The sequence below is a fragment of the Tursiops truncatus genome, chromosome 7 (genome assembly GCF_011762595.2).
Source record: "Tursiops truncatus isolate mTurTru1 chromosome 7, mTurTru1.mat.Y, whole genome shotgun sequence".
Classification (NCBI taxonomy): Eukaryota; Metazoa; Chordata; class Mammalia; order Artiodactyla; family Delphinidae; genus Tursiops; species Tursiops truncatus.
The window spans coordinates 78,549,492-78,567,356 of NC_047040.1; the positions used below are offsets into that span (position 1 = coordinate 78,549,492).

General features: G+C 38.1%; 1 protein-coding gene across 1 annotated transcript in view; it reads left to right on the plus strand.

Annotated features, from left to right (window-relative positions):
* Positions 1–17,865, plus strand: part of NEB (nebulin) — a 240,272-nt gene that overhangs the window by 122,846 nt on the left and 99,561 nt on the right. The window contains exons 66-78 of the mRNA XM_073807710.1: positions 202–309; positions 1,948–2,259; positions 4,246–4,449; positions 4,785–4,889; positions 6,412–6,519; positions 7,736–8,047; positions 8,370–8,573; positions 9,302–9,406; positions 12,465–12,572; positions 13,969–14,280; positions 15,100–15,303; positions 15,771–15,875; positions 16,827–16,934. Coding sequence (XP_073663811.1) covers positions 202–309; positions 1,948–2,259; positions 4,246–4,449; positions 4,785–4,889; positions 6,412–6,519; positions 7,736–8,047; positions 8,370–8,573; positions 9,302–9,406; positions 12,465–12,572; positions 13,969–14,280; positions 15,100–15,303; positions 15,771–15,875; positions 16,827–16,934 — 2,295 coding nt within the window. The remainder of the gene's footprint in view (positions 1–201; positions 310–1,947; positions 2,260–4,245; positions 4,450–4,784; positions 4,890–6,411; positions 6,520–7,735; positions 8,048–8,369; positions 8,574–9,301; positions 9,407–12,464; positions 12,573–13,968; positions 14,281–15,099; positions 15,304–15,770; positions 15,876–16,826; positions 16,935–17,865) is intronic.

Here is a 17,865-nt window from a genome sequence, read left to right on the forward strand (position 1 = left end):
AAAAACAAAGGTGCCATATTCCATATAGGTATCATGCTTAAGTCTCAACTTCAGCCAAAACCACAGAAAGCTTAGAACTATCAAAAGTGACATTATTACAGGCACCTACCCGTGTAGAACTTGGTGAATTATTTTAGTCGTCTGTCATTTTTGGATATGAATGTCAACCTGTAACTGATTTTGTTTTTTGCCGAAATTTAGAGTCTGTATAAACTCGCCAACGAAGAAGCAAAGAAGAAAGGCTACGACTTGCGAAGTGATGCCATACCGATTGTGGCAGCCAAGGCCTCCAGGGACATCATCAGTGATGTGAGTTGTCAGTTTTACTTCTAGTATGTGGTCAGTCTGAAGTGACATTTTCACTGAACTAAATCTTCTAAAAGAACTTTCCTGGCCCTTTGGAAGTATATCCTGATGTATTTGTGTAGGGTTTTTCAAAAACCTAGTTTTGAGGGAAATGAAAAATTTGATGTTTACAGAAAAGTTTTATAGCCACTAAGTCACAGTATCTTCAGTGAAAGCGGATCCACCAAGAACAGAGAAAGATCCATTCATGTGGAATTTGTTAGAGTGTAGCTGCAGGCTTGGAGATGCTTATATAAAAATTGTCACAGTGCTTATAGAAAGTGTGACTCATAAACTTAAGTTCTTCCAGTGAGAATCAGGGCGTAGCTTTATACAGCATTTTAATATACAATATTCAAAAAATGCATATGACACTTGCCATTACAATTCACCCTTGTAAAATCATGAAAAGAAGGCAGTTGATCAGTGCCAGACTAGCCCAAACTTGCACCCTTAACACTAGCTCCTGGCTTGTGGCTTGTGACTCCCAGAATAAAACCATCATCCTTCCTGGTACCTCAGGGAATTCTTGAGGAACAGACCACTGCTCTAAAAATGAAGACCCACTATTTGGGAATATGGTAATATGCTGCTCTTTATTTTGGAAGATCATATTAGTGACTCACTTTAGTTTACGTATGTTGTACCTTTCCTACAAATGGATATATGCCAATAATAATATATAACAAAATAATAATAACCAAGAAGTGTTGAGAAATCTGTGCTAAGAATATTATATGCATTATGTCACTTATTTTTCATAATTACCCTAGGATGTAAGATTGTGATTATCCCTGTTTTATGCGTTGCTTAAGCAACTTGTCTAAAATCAAACTCTTAGTAGGTGATGGAGTTGAAACTCCAAGCAACCTCATTCCTTCCCACTGTACTATATTGCCTCTGCTGACTCGTTTATACTTTCTCACTCAGTTATCTTTGAGACTAGAAGCATGTATTTTGGATAATTGGCTCGGATTCCAGGACAACGTCTTTGGACATGGAATAATAACAACACTGTTGGTCCATGAGAGATGAGAACCCATGACTTTATTAGGAGCATGCTCTAAGCAACTGGGCTGCTAGGTCAGCTTCCCTAGTATAACCAGTTTCCAAAATGATGCCCCGATTTGCCACCACCACTGAATGCCTGAATCCATTATGAAACAGGAAATTCTCTTCTGTTGCTACTGCAAGTAGTCCTTGACCTTGACTTCATCCTCAAAGGAGCCAGACACTCATTTTACTACTTATTAAACACATCTTGTCACCAAGTGCATCTCTTTTCTGATGTACTTTTAGTGCCTGACCCATTTCTCCAAGTCCCTTGGTCCACATGGCCTCTCCACTGTGTGCATTTGCTGCCCCTGGAACTATTCCTTGTTACCAGGCCATAGGTGATTTGGGGTATACACTACAATTATATGAATTCCATCTATTTTATTACCTCTATAAGCTTCTAGGGGAAAGGTAGGATATTGCCTTGAGTTAGTGCTTATTAGCAAAAGTCAACGTACAACAGCGATATAAGCAAGATGATTTTGTACAGGTTTGTGACCTCTACGAGCTTAAAATAAAAATCTAATTTGTGCATTTTCATCTCAGTACAAATACAAAGATGGTTACCGCAAGCAGCTTGGCCACCACATTGGAGCCCGGGACATCAAAGATGACCCGAAGATGATGTGGTCCATGCATGTGGCCAAGATCCAGAGTGACAGGGAGTACAAGAAGGACTTTGAGAAGTGGAAGACCAAGTTCAGCAGCCCAGTGGACATGCTGGGGGTGGTGCAGGCCAAGAAGTGCCAGACCTTGGTCAGTGACGCGGACTACAAGAACTACCTGCACCAGTGGACCTGCCTGCCCGACCAGAACGACGTCATGCACGCTCGGCAGGCCTATGACCTCCAGAGCGATGTGAGTACCACGTCCGTAACAGGGCTGTGTGCGGAAATAACTTGAAGCATATGAACGTTATCCTTTGTAAACAATCCACTGGCCTACTCAAGCTAGGATTTCTTGGTCATCGAATGAGATTTGAATCAGAGTATAGTTTTATTGCTTTATTGTGGATACATTACTAGGCTTTATAAGGAAGTGAAGTTTACCAACTGGACCTGGCCTTATAAAAATAAGACTGGAATTAAGCAGTGTTAGAGTTCAGGGTCCAACACAGGAAGACGTTTTATTTTATTCTTTTAAGGGGGAAGGAAATAACACATTTTTATTTTTAAAAATTACTCAGAAATTTATTTTTAGCTTCCTTGCAAAACAAATGAGGTTATCATTAGCAGAATACTGCTACAACACTAATCGTTACTCTTACGAAATAAAAGAAGTCACTGTGTCTGGAAGCTGTTGGGTCATTCCATTGACACTTTGGCCTCTCAGCACAGCTCTCTTTGTGGAGAGGTCATGTGGTAATGACAGAACCGGTACCTATTAGAAACAGAGGCAGCATCTCAAATCTGGGTGTGACAAGCACATTTCCTGCAGCATATATTTTATAGACATTTAAAGGAATTATTAAGCATTAGAGGACTTTGGAGAATAACATGAATTAACCATAATTATACATTAAATGGCTGTTCCTAGAAATTGTACAGCCTACCTGTGGAAACTCCCACATTTGTTCTGTAGCTTTCCACAACATGCAGAACCCTGTGTTTTGCAAAGAAAGGCTTTGCCTGCATCTGAAAGGTAGTTAAAAACGGTTAATGTCACCCATAGAATGACAGCATTGACAGACTGCTTGCCTCTGTCTATTTGTCAAGTGCCTTTTTGAGATCACCTCCTTCTCACGGTGACACGGTCTTAATAATGTGGGAAGCATTCGAAAGTTAAGAAGCACTCCAGAGGTGTTAAATGTTATTGTTTTCATTCTTGCTGTTGTTATTTAAGGGGCAATAACTAGTCAGCATAAGGCGGTTCCAATAGGCTTTTAGTCTAGACAGTAAAATAGCTGTCTGTATGCTGTACTTAACTGCCGTTACAGGTAAAATCCTTCAAATGATCTGGGCAAAGGTCCAATGCCACCGTTGTGAAGTAGTTATGAATGCCTAATAAGTACACAAAAGTCTTTAGCAGAAAAAATGACTTAAAGTGTTAAATAAAGATATGGAAAGACAATTCTGGAAAGGAATTTGTGCTTCGCAACCTGAGGATTTGGTGGGGAAGAGACGGGTTCTGGACCAATAAAGATTGTCATTTATTGTCCTGAATCTTGGACAGTGTTGAAGTAGTCAAAGGTCTGCCTCAGGGCTTCAGAGGTTCTATGTCATTATTATATTTTAACTTCTCTTTTTTGTTGTGAAACCAAGAGCTTTACAGATATTTTGAAATATAAGAAAAAATACACAGAAAGCAGTAAGAATCCAACATAATCCAACCACTGAAAAAGCCCACTCCTGCTCATGTAATTTATATACAGATTGTTTTATGTGCTATTTTTTCGTTATTGTTACATTAATGACATTTCTACCAATCATTGATATTCTTTAAAATGTGGCTTTTAATGGCTGCAGAGTGTTTCATTTGACTGGACCTAATATTTATTTACTGACAGCCTGTAGGTCGACATATGTGTGGTTTCTCTCACTTTGGGTTGGCATTCTTTTCCTGTGTACACGAGCAGTGAACATCCACTGAACTGGCTGACAGAAGATATTCATTTGGATTCCTCCTGTCCTAACCACCTGAAATATTCTATCATTTTTTGGTTACATTTTTGGCTCGTTTTTGAACATACTTCCTCTGTTAGTCTGCCTAACACAGGGAGCCAGTTTTCTACGAAACCAACAAGAGCAACAACCAGAATTGTAACTTTACTATCGATTCTATTTGCACGTTGACCCTAAATCTTTCAGTCTTACTGAAGAGTTCCTGCCTTTTTCCTCCTCACAGAACGTTTACAAGTCTGATCTCCAGTGGTTGAGGGGCATTGGCTGGGTCCCCATTGGGTCTGTGGATGTGGTCAAATGCAAGAGAGCTGCAGAGATACTGAGTGACAACATCTACCGCCAGAGTCCAGACAAGCTGAAGTTTACCAGTGTGGCTGATTCTCTGGAACAGGTGCTGGCCAAGAACAATGCCATCAACATGAACAAGGTGAGCCCCAGCTGCCTCAAGCTTCTTCAAGATGCCAAAAGAGGTTTTTAGACTTTAGTGACTAGTGGAGTTAAAATTATCCATGCAGGTGTGGGGTCACGTTTACCTCCTAAATGATGTACTTGAAATCCTCTAAGTACTTTCTATTATCCCTAGTTGTAACCCTGGTAACTATCATTAAGACAAACCTCCAGCTGAATACCTTAAATCCTAGTGTGGTTAATTTTCCTAATTAGATCAGTAACATTCCTGCTTTAATTGGCTTTTTGTAATTCCTATTTCAAATGGTTTTCTTTTTTTTTCAAATGGTTTTCTATCAACATATTCTTTGATAGCACTTATACACAGAGGCCTGGGACAAAGACAAGACTCAAGTTCATATAATGCCTGATACCCCGGAGATCACGTTGGCGAGGCAGAACAAGCTCAACTACAGTGCGGTAGGGGCAAAATCCTGGGGGACCACGCTTGTTTTGTTGTTATTGTTGTTGTTATTGTTTGTCTTCTACACTTTTGTGGATATTCTCGGACCTCAGCTATCATGGTACGTGCAGCTCTGCGATATGAACACTCAGGCCATCCAACCTTTCATCTGTGGGTTGAATATCATACGCTATAGGATTCCAGGGGCAAACTGAAGTCACATTATCTTTTCCATTTATGGTCTTTACCAGTGTGGGTCAGTGGAACTGAGGAGTATTTTTGGCATTTCCAAGGCGTAGGATAACCAGATATAATACTAGCTCATTATTTATATGAAACCATTATTTGTTATTTATCTGAAATTCAAGTTCAGCTGGGCATGCTATCTTTTTATTTGCTAAATCTGGCAACCCTACCAAGGGGACCTCTAATAATATGCACCTCTTTCCCACCTGGATCCTGAATAAAATTGAGAAGTAAAACAAAGGAGTGGAACTAGAAGTCAAAATCTCACATCTCTTACTACTAAAGTTAGGTTCAAGTACACATTTGTATGAGAGCCAAACAAACCTGCTAAGTGAACCCCAGAATTAGGTTCCCCATCCAGGCACAGGCCACACTGGAGCAGGACAATCAGCTCTACCTCCCTCAGGGGAGAGTCCTGCTTCGCACAGAGAAGCAGAGGAGGGCACTGGGCATGTTCCTAGAGGGAGGAGGTCAGAGCTGAGCTGGGCATGCCCTGCTATCCCATCCCTACCAGTTAGATACATCAGGAAATCACTGCACCTCTCCAGGGTAAAGAGAGTAAAGGGGCAGAGATGAAATAATCGAGCTCCTTTTATAGAAAGAGAACCTCAGGCATGGGGAAAAAGTGCTCTCCATTAACAATACTGATTACTATTTTTTTTAAGTAAAATGCAGTTTTATAGGTGAATGCTTTACTGATATGATCCAGCCAAAAATTAGAATCATAAAGTTGTGATTATAGTCAAGTTAACTGTGTTTTAAATTGTACTTTAATTTTTTTCTCATTTGTTTTTTTAAACATCATAAGATATTACATGATTTTCAAAAATGTTTAAGTGATAAAGAACTAGGTAAAAGTATATAAATATATATTTTATATACAAATGAATAATATTAAACACATTGTTCTGCAATTTTTTCATTTAGAAATACGTATAGATTGATGCTTTGCCTATCAATCTATATTACATTAACATTAACATAGATTATATTTACATTAATATTATGTTATGCATAATGTATCATAATCTACATATTATATATATTAATCTATAGTGATATAAATAATAGATTACTCTATCAATCTATGTTAATGCTCATTGATATATTTCATTTGTTTCTAATGCTACATAGTTTTTTTTGGTAAAATATAATTTATTTACTTCCCAATATTGCTAGAAAGTTAGATTGTTTCTGGAGCCTATCCTTTTTTAAATTTTGTGATATGTCACCTGTTAGACTCCAAATTGTTGCTATCAAAACTTTGCTTTAAGTCTGACTTTGCTTCTATAGGCTCTGTATAAACTCGCCAATGAAGAAGCAAAGAAGAAAGGCTATGACTTGCGAAGCGATGCCATCCCGATCGTGGCAGCCAAGGCCTCCAGGGACATCATCAGTGATGTGAGTACCAACACTCCACATATGTACATGGCTGGATGGGGGTGGGACAGAATCAGTATTACAACAGCAAGATACATCCTGGTGCCAGTTAAAGCACATTTACTGTGCTTTAAATGAAATGCTTTTCATTTCAAAAGAGCTTTAATAATTTAACTCCAAAAGATTTTAATATTCAGGTCCCATATGCAGAGGGGGTATCCTAAACTTCAGTTAAAAAATGGAATTTGAATCTACATTTGTTTATATCTGTAACTATAAGGCATTCATCTGCATATTTTGAGCACATAGAAATAAGAAAATGACAGAAGAGTTGGGGAAAAAGCTTGGGTACGTGTATTGGTTCAGCATAAGAAAAAGATCTGGTACAGCCAGGTTCAGGAAAATTCACCCTTCCCCAAACCTGCTCTGGATTCTTGCCAACCCTTTCTTTGAAAAATTGCCTTAAGTGCTTCCTTTGAGTTCTTTTTAAATGAAAAAAGAAAAAAAAAGTTTTATAACAACCAAAACCAACAAAATAGCCTGATTTCTCTTTCCACTGTCTCCGAAAGAAGTTCCTTTGGTAGAGAATTCAGACTTCAGTAAATATATGCTAGGATTTGTGTAATTTTGTTGCCTGAAGTGGAGAGAAGCTAATCCAGAGTCAGCTCTTACCATCGCCAACAACAAAACACTTTCTTGTAGTTATATAATCTGTTTTTTCTCCTCGCGGAATCCCAACAGACCTCACCCAAATTTGGTGTCCAGTAGAGCCGGTATACAGGATGGAAATGCAAGCCAGTCTATTTCAGGAGTCCTGTGAAAGTTAGCAGAGCCAGATGTGGGAGAGGCGGGATGGGCAGGGGAGTGAAAAGTTTCCTCTGAACTCAGGAGTTGTTCTAAAAATCATGTGTAAAACTTCTGGGTTAATGATTTCACTGGCCCCAAAAAGATTAAAAAAATGGCAGTTTACAACTCCAACTGATTCTGAAAAGTGCTGCTGCCTTTATTTCCAGAGACTTAGTGTCTGCAAAGCACAGAACTATGAAGTTTGGCCTGCTCCCCATTAGAGTATTGCTGTGAAGTCTCATCAGAGTTTAGGATGAGGAGATAAGTTGATATTCAGATGATTTATTTCTCTGCAAGAATTACCAATTTTAAAATAATGAAGTTTTATATTAATAAGACTTTTAGCCCTTTTCATTCATTTTTATTTTTAAAATGACTACTGTTATTTCAGTATAAATACAAAGATGGTTACCGCAAGCAGCTTGGCCACCACATTGGAGCCCGGGACATCAAAGATGACCCGAAGATGATGTGGTCCATGCATGTGGCCAAGATCCAGAGTGACCGGGAGTACAAGAAGGACTTTGAGAAGTGGAAGACCAAGTTCAGCAGCCCAGTGGACATGCTGGGGGTGGTGCAGGCCAAGAAGTGCCAGACCTTGGTCAGTGACGCGGACTACAAGAACTACCTGCACCAGTGGACCTGCCTGCCCGACCAGAATGACGTCATGCACGCTCGGCAGGCCTATGACCTCCAGAGTGACGTGAGTACTGAGACTCCTTAAACACCACTGTTGACCATGCTCATGACGATAATACATAGTAATATGCAGATAATGGCCTAGGATTAGGTAAAGCCCTCAGGAAAAAAATAACGTTTTTTCCTCTCCACCTTTAATTTACTGTGCCTTACTTTTCTTTTAGAGAGAACATAATACCATGAACTATATCCAATTGGGCTTCATATTTTAAAAGACATAGACATGAAGTTTGCCTATCCACTTTTTCCAGTCCTTTTCATTCATTTTTGAAATCAGGAGTCCTAACAGCTTCAGTAATTCTTGCTTTTGTGTTTGGTCTCACCAGAACATTTATAAATCAGATCTCCAGTGGATGAGAGGCATTGGCTGGGTCCCCATTGGGTCTGTGGATGTGGTCAAGTGCAAGAGAGCTGCAGAGATACTGAGTGACAACATCTACCGCCAGAGTCCAGACAAGCTGAAGTTTACCAGTGTGGCTGATTCTCTGGAACAGGTGCTGGCCAAGAACAACGCCATCAACATGAACAAGGTGAGCCCCCAATGTGGGGGAAAATAAAACAGGGCTGTATGTCCTTGAGAATATCTGTTACTAATTAAGTTAGTCCTTTTGTTTGTTTTATCTAGTTGCCATCCTGTGTATGGTGATTTGATTGAGTTCTGTATTGGGATTCCCCAAGTATATGTGGGAATTTCTGCTTTGACATCGCTTGTGAAATAGAGTTAGGAGTAGGACAGCTGTTTGGTGTTTAAATTGTTTTAAGTCTATAACAGTTGTACATGTTTGGTATCAAGGTTTCTTTCTCGTTGGGTACTTATCTAAGTAAGTATAGAACAAACAAGTCAGGTGCAAATCTTCATAACCTTTATCAAAAAGAAATCTAGAGATGGCATATCCAGGTAAATTTGCAGTTAATAAACAGACAAACAGACGAAATCATGGGAAGAATTTGTTGATACAGCCTCAGTACATATGGACGTGTATACATGCTTGGAAAATACTTGCTTTTAATTTAATTGGAGTGGAGGTGATCTTGTAATGAAACACACACACATTTTCTTTTCATATCTTAGTCTACACTTATATTTAGTGACAATAATATCTTGTAACATCAAAGAGATTGAAGAATGTTGATATACAGCAGACAGCCCAGATAGTCAGAAGGCTGGCTTTCAACTTTGTCATGATCTCTAAGTTGGAAACCTCTGTTTACAGCAAACATTGTTGTTCTAATTCATTAACCTTTTTATCCTTCACAGCGCTTATACACAGAAGCCTGGGACAAAGACAAGACCCAAATCCACATGATGCCTGATACACCTGAAATTATGTTGGCGAGACAAAATAAAATAAATTATAGTGGGGTAAGACCATTTGTTTTGACCTGGCCACGTTATTTTGCTGATGTAGTAGAAAGGTCAGAATTATGGATTTAATTCTCATGTTGACCAATTATTTATTTATTTTTGCCATAACCTACCCTGAATATATGTATCATTATATTCAAGAATAGTTACAGAAAAAATTAACACAACATTGTAAATCAACTATACTTCAATTAAAAAAATACATAGGGAAATGGATAAATACAAAAATATCTCCATGTCAGGAGCGGGGTGAAACTCTCAAAGTCAACTATTAATGATAGAATCATATTGTAATTTTAATTAAAAAATAATTATTGCTATTTATCAGATTAGTACTTACTTCAAAATTTGTTCTATGAGTTTTTCTTTAGTTACCTCATCTGTAAAATGAGATAAAAATGTCTATCGAAGAATTTTTGTGGTGGCTCAATGGGGTAGTGTATATAATATGCCCAGTGTAGAGCCTGGCATACAGTAGCTGCTTAATAAACTTTAATTTCTTCCCTTTACGCTCAAGTCACCGTGAAGATTAGATTTATTTAATATGCTCAAAATAACTTCAGTTTATTTACAAGAACAGAAATAAAAATTCTTAAATTCATCCATCTCAAAATTGCCTGAGGACAATTAAAAAAACATTTTTTTTTTACATACTATCTCCAGCCCCACTAAACTTGCCATCACAAATCTTTGCAGAATAGAAGTACTGCCGCAGAAAAAGCTTCTTGCCCAATTGTTCTTGCCAAAGTCAAGACTTACCTGGTTCATTCAAGATGAATATTGATTTCTTACATGTTGTTTTGTGTCTTCATTAAACAAAAAAAGGGCAGACTTCCCTTTAGTTTGAGAACATTGGAAATTTTAAATACTCATTTTCAAGACTTGACCATATTATTATTTTACCCATTAATTACTTTTGCCTATCATAATGTAGCCCTAAAGAAGAGGCATGACAAGTGAAATGAAGAGGAGACAATTTCCTTTTGTCTAGCGTTATAAAACAGACCCAAGGACAAGCCTGATCACGAGGATTTGATTGACCTTGGCTTCAGTCATTTTTGAATGAACGATTTTTCTCTTGGCCACAGGGCTTCTCTGTTGGACTATCTTTTCCCAGACATTCTGCCTCACCCCAGGCAGATGAAGTTAGTTTCTATCCCAAAGGGATAATGCTTTTAAGCCTCTCCCTTTTGATAAAATTAGTTCAGATGAGGTAGGGTATTTTCTTTTCAGACTGCTGAGAGGAAATTGGGCTATTTTTTTAATTTCTAAAATTTTCATCTGGATTTATTTCTTTAAAATTGCATGATTATGTTAATTCCCTAAAGACTGTCTCCTGAAGATTAGATTTCAAAACGGCCCACCTGAATTTCTTCTCAACCCGTTACGAATGGTACCTTCATTCCGTACTTAGCTCAGTAAAGTTTAACAAAACAAAGTAACTATATCTTATTTTTTTTCTCTTAAACTCTCATCTACCTATTCTAGTTCTCTTGGATAAATAACGTACCAAACATTCTTTAAAACGTAGCCTTGATGATAATAAAAGTGTTTTCTTTGAAGCCGTGCATCTTTTTCTAATGTTGAAAGAATGAAAAAATTTTGTTTGGCCTGAAGCTGGAAGATGATTCAAGCACATTTTTTCCCACTTATACATAAGGATAAACTTGAGAATTTATTCTTCAAAGGAAAAATATAAAGTATAAGAGTATTTGACTCTAGTTACAAAATGAATATTTCTAGAAAATTTTTTTAAATTAATTAATTTATTTGTGGCTGCATTGGGTCTTCATTGCTGTGCTCAGGCTTTCTCTAGTTGCAGTGAGCAGGGGCTATTCTTTGTTGCAGTGTGAGGGCTTCTTATTGCAGTGGCTTCTCTTGTTGCAGAGCACAGGCTCTAGGCATGAGGGCTTCCGTAGTTGTGGCACATGGACTCAGTAGTTGTGGCTCGCAGGCTCTAGAGCGTAGGCTCAGTAGTTGTGGCACACAGGGCTTATTTGCTCTGCAGCATGTGGGATCTTCCTGGACCAGGGCTCAAACCTGTGTCCCCTGCATCGGCAGGCGGATTCTTAACCACTGAACTGCCAGGGAAGTCCCTAGAAATTTTTAAGAAGAACAAATGCCCTTGGGACTTTATCTCAAATACATTAAATTTATTCTTATTTACTTTAGCTTTACCTTGTAAAATCTCAACATGAAAAAAATGTGAATTGTCACACGTTAATAATCTACATTAAAAACATTTAAGGACATCCTTCTCAGACTCTAAATTCATTTAAAAATTATTAATAACAAAGCACTAAATTCTTGTAATGGTTCACAAGCAAAAAAGACTGAATACTACTGGTATAGATGATTTGTTTAATGCCATGGTTTTCAAGCTGTGTTCCCATGGAATACCTGTGTTCCACCTTCTGTGTGCATCTGTCCTGCCACAGAAACTGAACAGTGGGTATGTCCCAATTCATAAAGAAATTATTATAATTTCATCAATTTTGTCCTTTTGTCTCATAAATATCTGGTATCTGCTATCCCTCTGTCTGCTAGCAATTTCTGGCAATCGACAAAATGAATAGAGAGCAAATCAATATTAACAAAGATGTTCAGAAACAATGGATTATCCTCCGTTTAGCACTGTTTGAATACAGGTACATGCTCATGATGGTAGTGTTGTTGTTATATAATCATATTCTCTGCTAGTAAAATTGGTCCTAATTCAAATTTGCAGTTAAATAAAGTCATTTCTTGGTTATTTCATGAAAAGAATAAGTGCTGAGCCATCCAAGCACATTTCAGAGTTAATGACTTAATGTGTAAAATCTAGAAGGATTTATCCAAGGAAAAGTTGTGTTAGACCTGCTGAAAGTAAAATTTCAAGTTAAATAAATAGCTTGTATATGTAGGAAGTAAAAGGAAGAAAGAGACTTTTTTTTTAAATTTATTTAAGGCTAAACATACTAGTGTTCTGCATCCAAAAGTAGTCTTCCTTTGACAGAAATACATTTTTAGCGTGAAAGTGAGCACTGTATCTAAAAGCTACTACTTCTTCCTTCAGAACCTCTATCGCCAGGCCATGGAAGAAGCCAAGAAAGAAGGCTATGACTTAAGAAGTGACGCCATTCCCATCGTAGCTGCCAAGGCCTCCCGGGATATTGCCAGTGATGTAAGAGTTGATCACATCCTTACGTTTGTTACCAACAGGCCAGCCACCTGCATAGGGAATCACACTCTTGGGACACAGCTGGAAGTCTCTGTAGTCATCATCCATCTTAACTGCCTTCATTGCACAGGCAGATAAATTGAGGCTTTGAGACAGTAGGTAACCTGCCCAAGATTACAGGTTTCATAGAGACACACTGGGATATGGTTCCTTTGTTGCTCATCTTTTGGTCTTTGCTTAGTAAGACTGAGTGCCTTGGTCAAAGTTAAATGGACATATGTTGAGCTACTCATGAAACCTCATGAGCTCTCCTCAGGCTACACTCAAGGCAAAGATGCCAATAAAGAAGCAAGCTTAATTGAGTTCCCCATGACTTGAGGAAGGACATAGGATAGCAAAAAAGTTAAACGTCTCTGCTATGGGGCCCACAAAAATCAACATTCCTTTACCCTAAAAATTAATACATCAGGTTCCTGGACAACTTAAATATTAAGAGTAAATATTAAGAGTAGCAAAATTGTCCATTTTGATAGGTTTTTCTTTTAAATCATAATAAAAATACATAACAAAATTCACTATCTTTACCATTTTCAGTATATAGTCTAGTATAATTAAGTATATTTACGCTATTGTACAACAGACATCCAGAACTTTTTCATCTTGCAAAACTGAAACGCTATGCTCATTATCAACAAAAATTATCCATTTTAAAACTACTTCCAGTTTATTTGTGCAGAGGACAAATTATTTCTCAGAATGCCTTAAAAAAAAGAAAATTAATGAGCCATGTAAACAATTCCCTCCAATATGTTCTCACTTGGGTCCACTCACATGACCAACTTCTGAGAAACTGCTTGTCACTGTAATTGAGCTCATTCAGTGTTCAGTTTTTGTTTTCGTTTTTGGTTTTGGTTTTGGTTTTTTTTGCGGTACGCGGGCCTCTCACTGTCGCGGACTCTCCCGCCGCGGAGCACAGGCTCCGGACGCGCAGGCCCAGCGGCCATGGCCCACGGGCCCAGCCACTCCGCGGCATGTGGGATCCTCCCGGATCAGGGCATGAACCCGTGTCCCCTGCATCAGCAGGCGGACTCTCAACCACTGCGCCACCAGGGAAGCCCAGTGTTCACTTTTTAATCACTTTTTTTGTGATTAAAACACCTAATTTTCTAGCATAATATAAAGGAATCAATGTGGAGTTATTCTCTATAGAGGTGTGGAAATGAGTACCGTATCTTCTTTTTTGGGTGAAAGCATGCCCCAGTGTGTAGCATCACAGCATCATGTTTGATGAAATTCCCCTGATGTCTTGAGGATCTCATAGAAAAGCATCACCACAGAGAGAGCAACTGGGACCAGCCCTTGCCACTTCCTCCTCATTTACTGGGTTCTTTTCTTTCAGTACAAATACAAAGAAACTTATCGTAAGCAGTTGGGTCACCATATTGGTGCCCGGATGATACATGATGACCCCAAGATGATGTGGTCCCTCCACATTGCCAAAATGCAGAGTGACCGTGAGTACAAGAAAGATTTTGAAAAATATAAGACCAGGTTCAGCAGCCCAGTGGACACGCTTGGTATCGTTTTGGCCAAGAAATGTCAGACCTTGGTCAGTGATGTGGACTATAAACATCCTCTGCATGAGTGGACCTGCCTGCCCGACCAGAATGATGTCATCCATGCTCGGAAAGCTTATGACCTCCAGAGTGATGTGAGTACCCCCAATGCTGCTTCTGCATACTAGTGTTAACAATAATAATAATAACAACAGCAACAATAATACTAGTGCAATAATAATAATACAGTTAGCATGCCCTATTGAGAGTAAAATAAAATAATTAGGATATATCTCATATTATTATCTCTAGAACACCGCATTACACACTTCATATTTTGTGATTTTGAAGATGAAAATAAAGGCAAGAGTTTTTTTAAAATCTCCCATCATAAAAAAAAAAGTGTAGGTATGGTGATCATTTCGCAATATACACACATACTGAATCATGATATTGTACACCTGAAACTAGTATATGTCAATTATATCTCAATTAAAAATGCAAATCAAGAGCGTGATTTGTAAAACTTAACATTACTATGTGTTGAAACTCACAACTAGAGTTGAATTTCACCTCCTTTCCCTTTAAAAAAAAAAAAGGCAAAAGTTTTTGTGACTGCAACACTTACACAGCATTGGTCTAAGTATGCAGTCTTTTGGGGAGCTATTAGAACACATTTTCCAAAGCTAAAGAAACTCTGCTCTTGTGTAAAAAGTCTTGTAATACCCTCAAGGGCAGGACTGTGTTTTTACTTTTCAAAAAAGATCTTTCATCATTCCTAGTACAATCCTCTGTGCCAAAAAATGCTTAGGAAAAAAATGTACTCAGGATTCAATAATGCTTCTGAATGAGTGATTGTGATGGCAGCTTTACCTGCTCATCAGTGCTTTTGTGTTTCTCTAGTATGATCCATTTTGTGACTGTGAATCTGAACAATTAATTAATAAAAGTGTTTCTTGTTGGTTGATTTGAAGAATTTGTATAAGTCAGACCTTGAATGGATGAAAGGCATTGGCTGGGTTCCAATTGGCTCCGTGGAAATAGTTAAAGCCAAGAGGGCCGGAGAGATACTGAGTGATAACATCTACCGCCAGCGTCCAGACACACTGAAATTTACCAGCATAACTGACTCCCTGGAGCAGGTGCTGGCCAAGAACAACGCTATAAACATGAGTAAGGTGAGTCTTCACTCCTCACCATTGGGTATGGGAATTTACCATAGAATGAAGTAAAAATTCTGACATGTTACTACATTTTAAAGATTCCTATAGGATTTACAATACCTTTTAAAATGATTTTCCCATTATAACACCATAGTTACTTAGTAATACTTCAGAATAGTAAACTGATGTTAAAAATACCATGTGCTGTAATTATTTCACAATTATAGATATTAAATTCTGCAACTCAATTATACTTTTCAGAACTGTTAAAAAATTTCAATAAGAAACAGTAAAAACTCTGAGTCAATGAAAAAGTGAGCTAAATACTCTTGGAAATAGTAATTTATCTACATGAAAGGTAGGAATTTATGCAACTTTAGTAATTTTATTTCTACTTTGTACAGAAGAGAGGTGACTGGCACATAATCAAAAGAAAAACTGTCTGTGAACTCCAAAATAATTTTTCTCATTTTTTTTCATAGCACTTATATACTGAAGCCTGGGACAATGACAAGAAAACAATCCATGTCATGCCTGATACACCAGAAATCATGCTAGCCAAACTCAACCGAATAAACTACAGTAATGTGAGTAAACTACTGATCATACCATGAAGAGAAAGGCAAAAATGAACTATTGTAATAATATCCTTAGTGAAACCTTTTGACTAATTTATTGTACATTCTCCAGAACAACACTGTCAATAAAAGGATAGTTCTCCCTTGATTCAAGAGATAGTTTTCCCTTGATTCAATTTTGGTCTCTGTGGTAGGTCCACAAAGTAGACTAGCCTTTTATGAAGATGATACCAGAGAACGAAATGATTTTGGGGAAGTATCCCAATAGGGAATATACTCTTAAAGCCTTCCCCTACAGGTCAGTGTGCTTATCAAGTCATTATTTTATTCAACAACTATTTAGCAGGTAGTCACTAGGTTAAAACAGTGAGTTACCGTACTGTGTATTCTTTTGCCACTTCATTGTGTTCTGGTTACCATTTAATGTTATTTGCAAGCATTTTCCTAGCCATCTCCTTCAGGACCAACATTTTCATCAGAGTGAGGATTCTGAAACCCTAGTCTACACAGATCAATCAAGGTCTGTGATGATAATCCATGGTAGAATGGGAGAAAATAAGGACAACGCATTGAGTTGTTCACAAATCCAAATATATTCAATTTAAAAATACTGTATTTATTCCTTCTCCTTCTTTGGCATAAAAATGGCCTTCCTTTTATATTAAGATCATGACAATAAATAGCTGGGTTTTTGTTTTTTACAGTTTTGTTTGCTTGGCAAAACAAAATTTTAGCAACCTGATGCTGATTTCCCCAAAAAACTTTTTAGATCTACTAATCAATAAAACATCAAAGTTTAAACCATGTGCCTTAAAATCCTTGAGCACCTATGAAAGTTTTCTACAAACTCATACTAATACTTAATTCTGTGTAGTTTAAATGAGGACAGAGAAAGCTTAGTAATAAATAGTTTCATTTTTTATGAAAGGAGTAACAATTGATCAATTCTTTTTTCTGCAGAAACTTTATAAACTTGCTTTGGAAGAGTCAAAGAAGGAAGGCTATGACTTGCGCGTGGATGCCATTCCAATCCAAGCAGCCAAGGCATCAAGAAATATTGCTAGTGATGTAAGTTGATGTTTTTGGAAGAGTCATTTCTTACTCAAAGATGTTAACAAATGGCAGCTTTTACAGCTTTTCTTGCCAGAAATCTAGCCTGCAAGTCTCAATTTCCTTTAACGACTCCCCCATGTACAAAGTGGCAAGTGAAAACAAAGAAAACAAAAGATACTATATCCAGTATACCTGCTAATCTGTCAAAGATGGAGTTATGTTCTTTAAAAATAAGTGTCTTATGAACACTAAAAATGGGCTCATATTTTATTTTTTTATTTTTTTTTAATTTTTTTTTTTTGCGGTACGTGGGCCTCTCACTGTTGTGGCCTCTCCCGTTGCGGAGCACAGGCTCCGGACGCAGGCTCAGCGGCCATGGCTCACGGGCCCAGCCGCTCCGCGGCACGTGGGATCTTCCTGAACCGGGGCACGAACCCGTGTCCCCTGCATCGGCAGGCGGACTCTCAACCACTGCGCCACCAGGGAAGCCCTGGGCTCATATTTTTGAGCCTCAGAAGTTGACCAGCTGATAACCGAGACGTTTGTAAAAAACATTGTTGTTAAAGACGTTGGTAGCACATGTAAATCAGCCAACATAAATGTGAACTCTTTCCTACTACTTCTATCCGTTTACTCTGGCATTAAGGGAAGATGTTAATTATGCATACATTTTAGAGTTTTGTTTAATCCTTTGTTGACCTTTAGTGAAGTTCTCCTACCAAGATGCCCATAACTGGACACAAGAACAAGTTGAGAAGTAAGCAAAGCTTTTACTCAGCACCCACTTTCCTCTCCTCTCTAGTCCTTCCTGTGTCATGAGAAACATCTCCTGAGGGTGTCCAGTACCCTCATTCTGTACCAGGGCTCCTTAAGACCCAAATCCAGACTTTCCTTCTTCTGGAAGTGTCCCAGACCTTAGACATATGCTTCATTCCTTCCATTATAA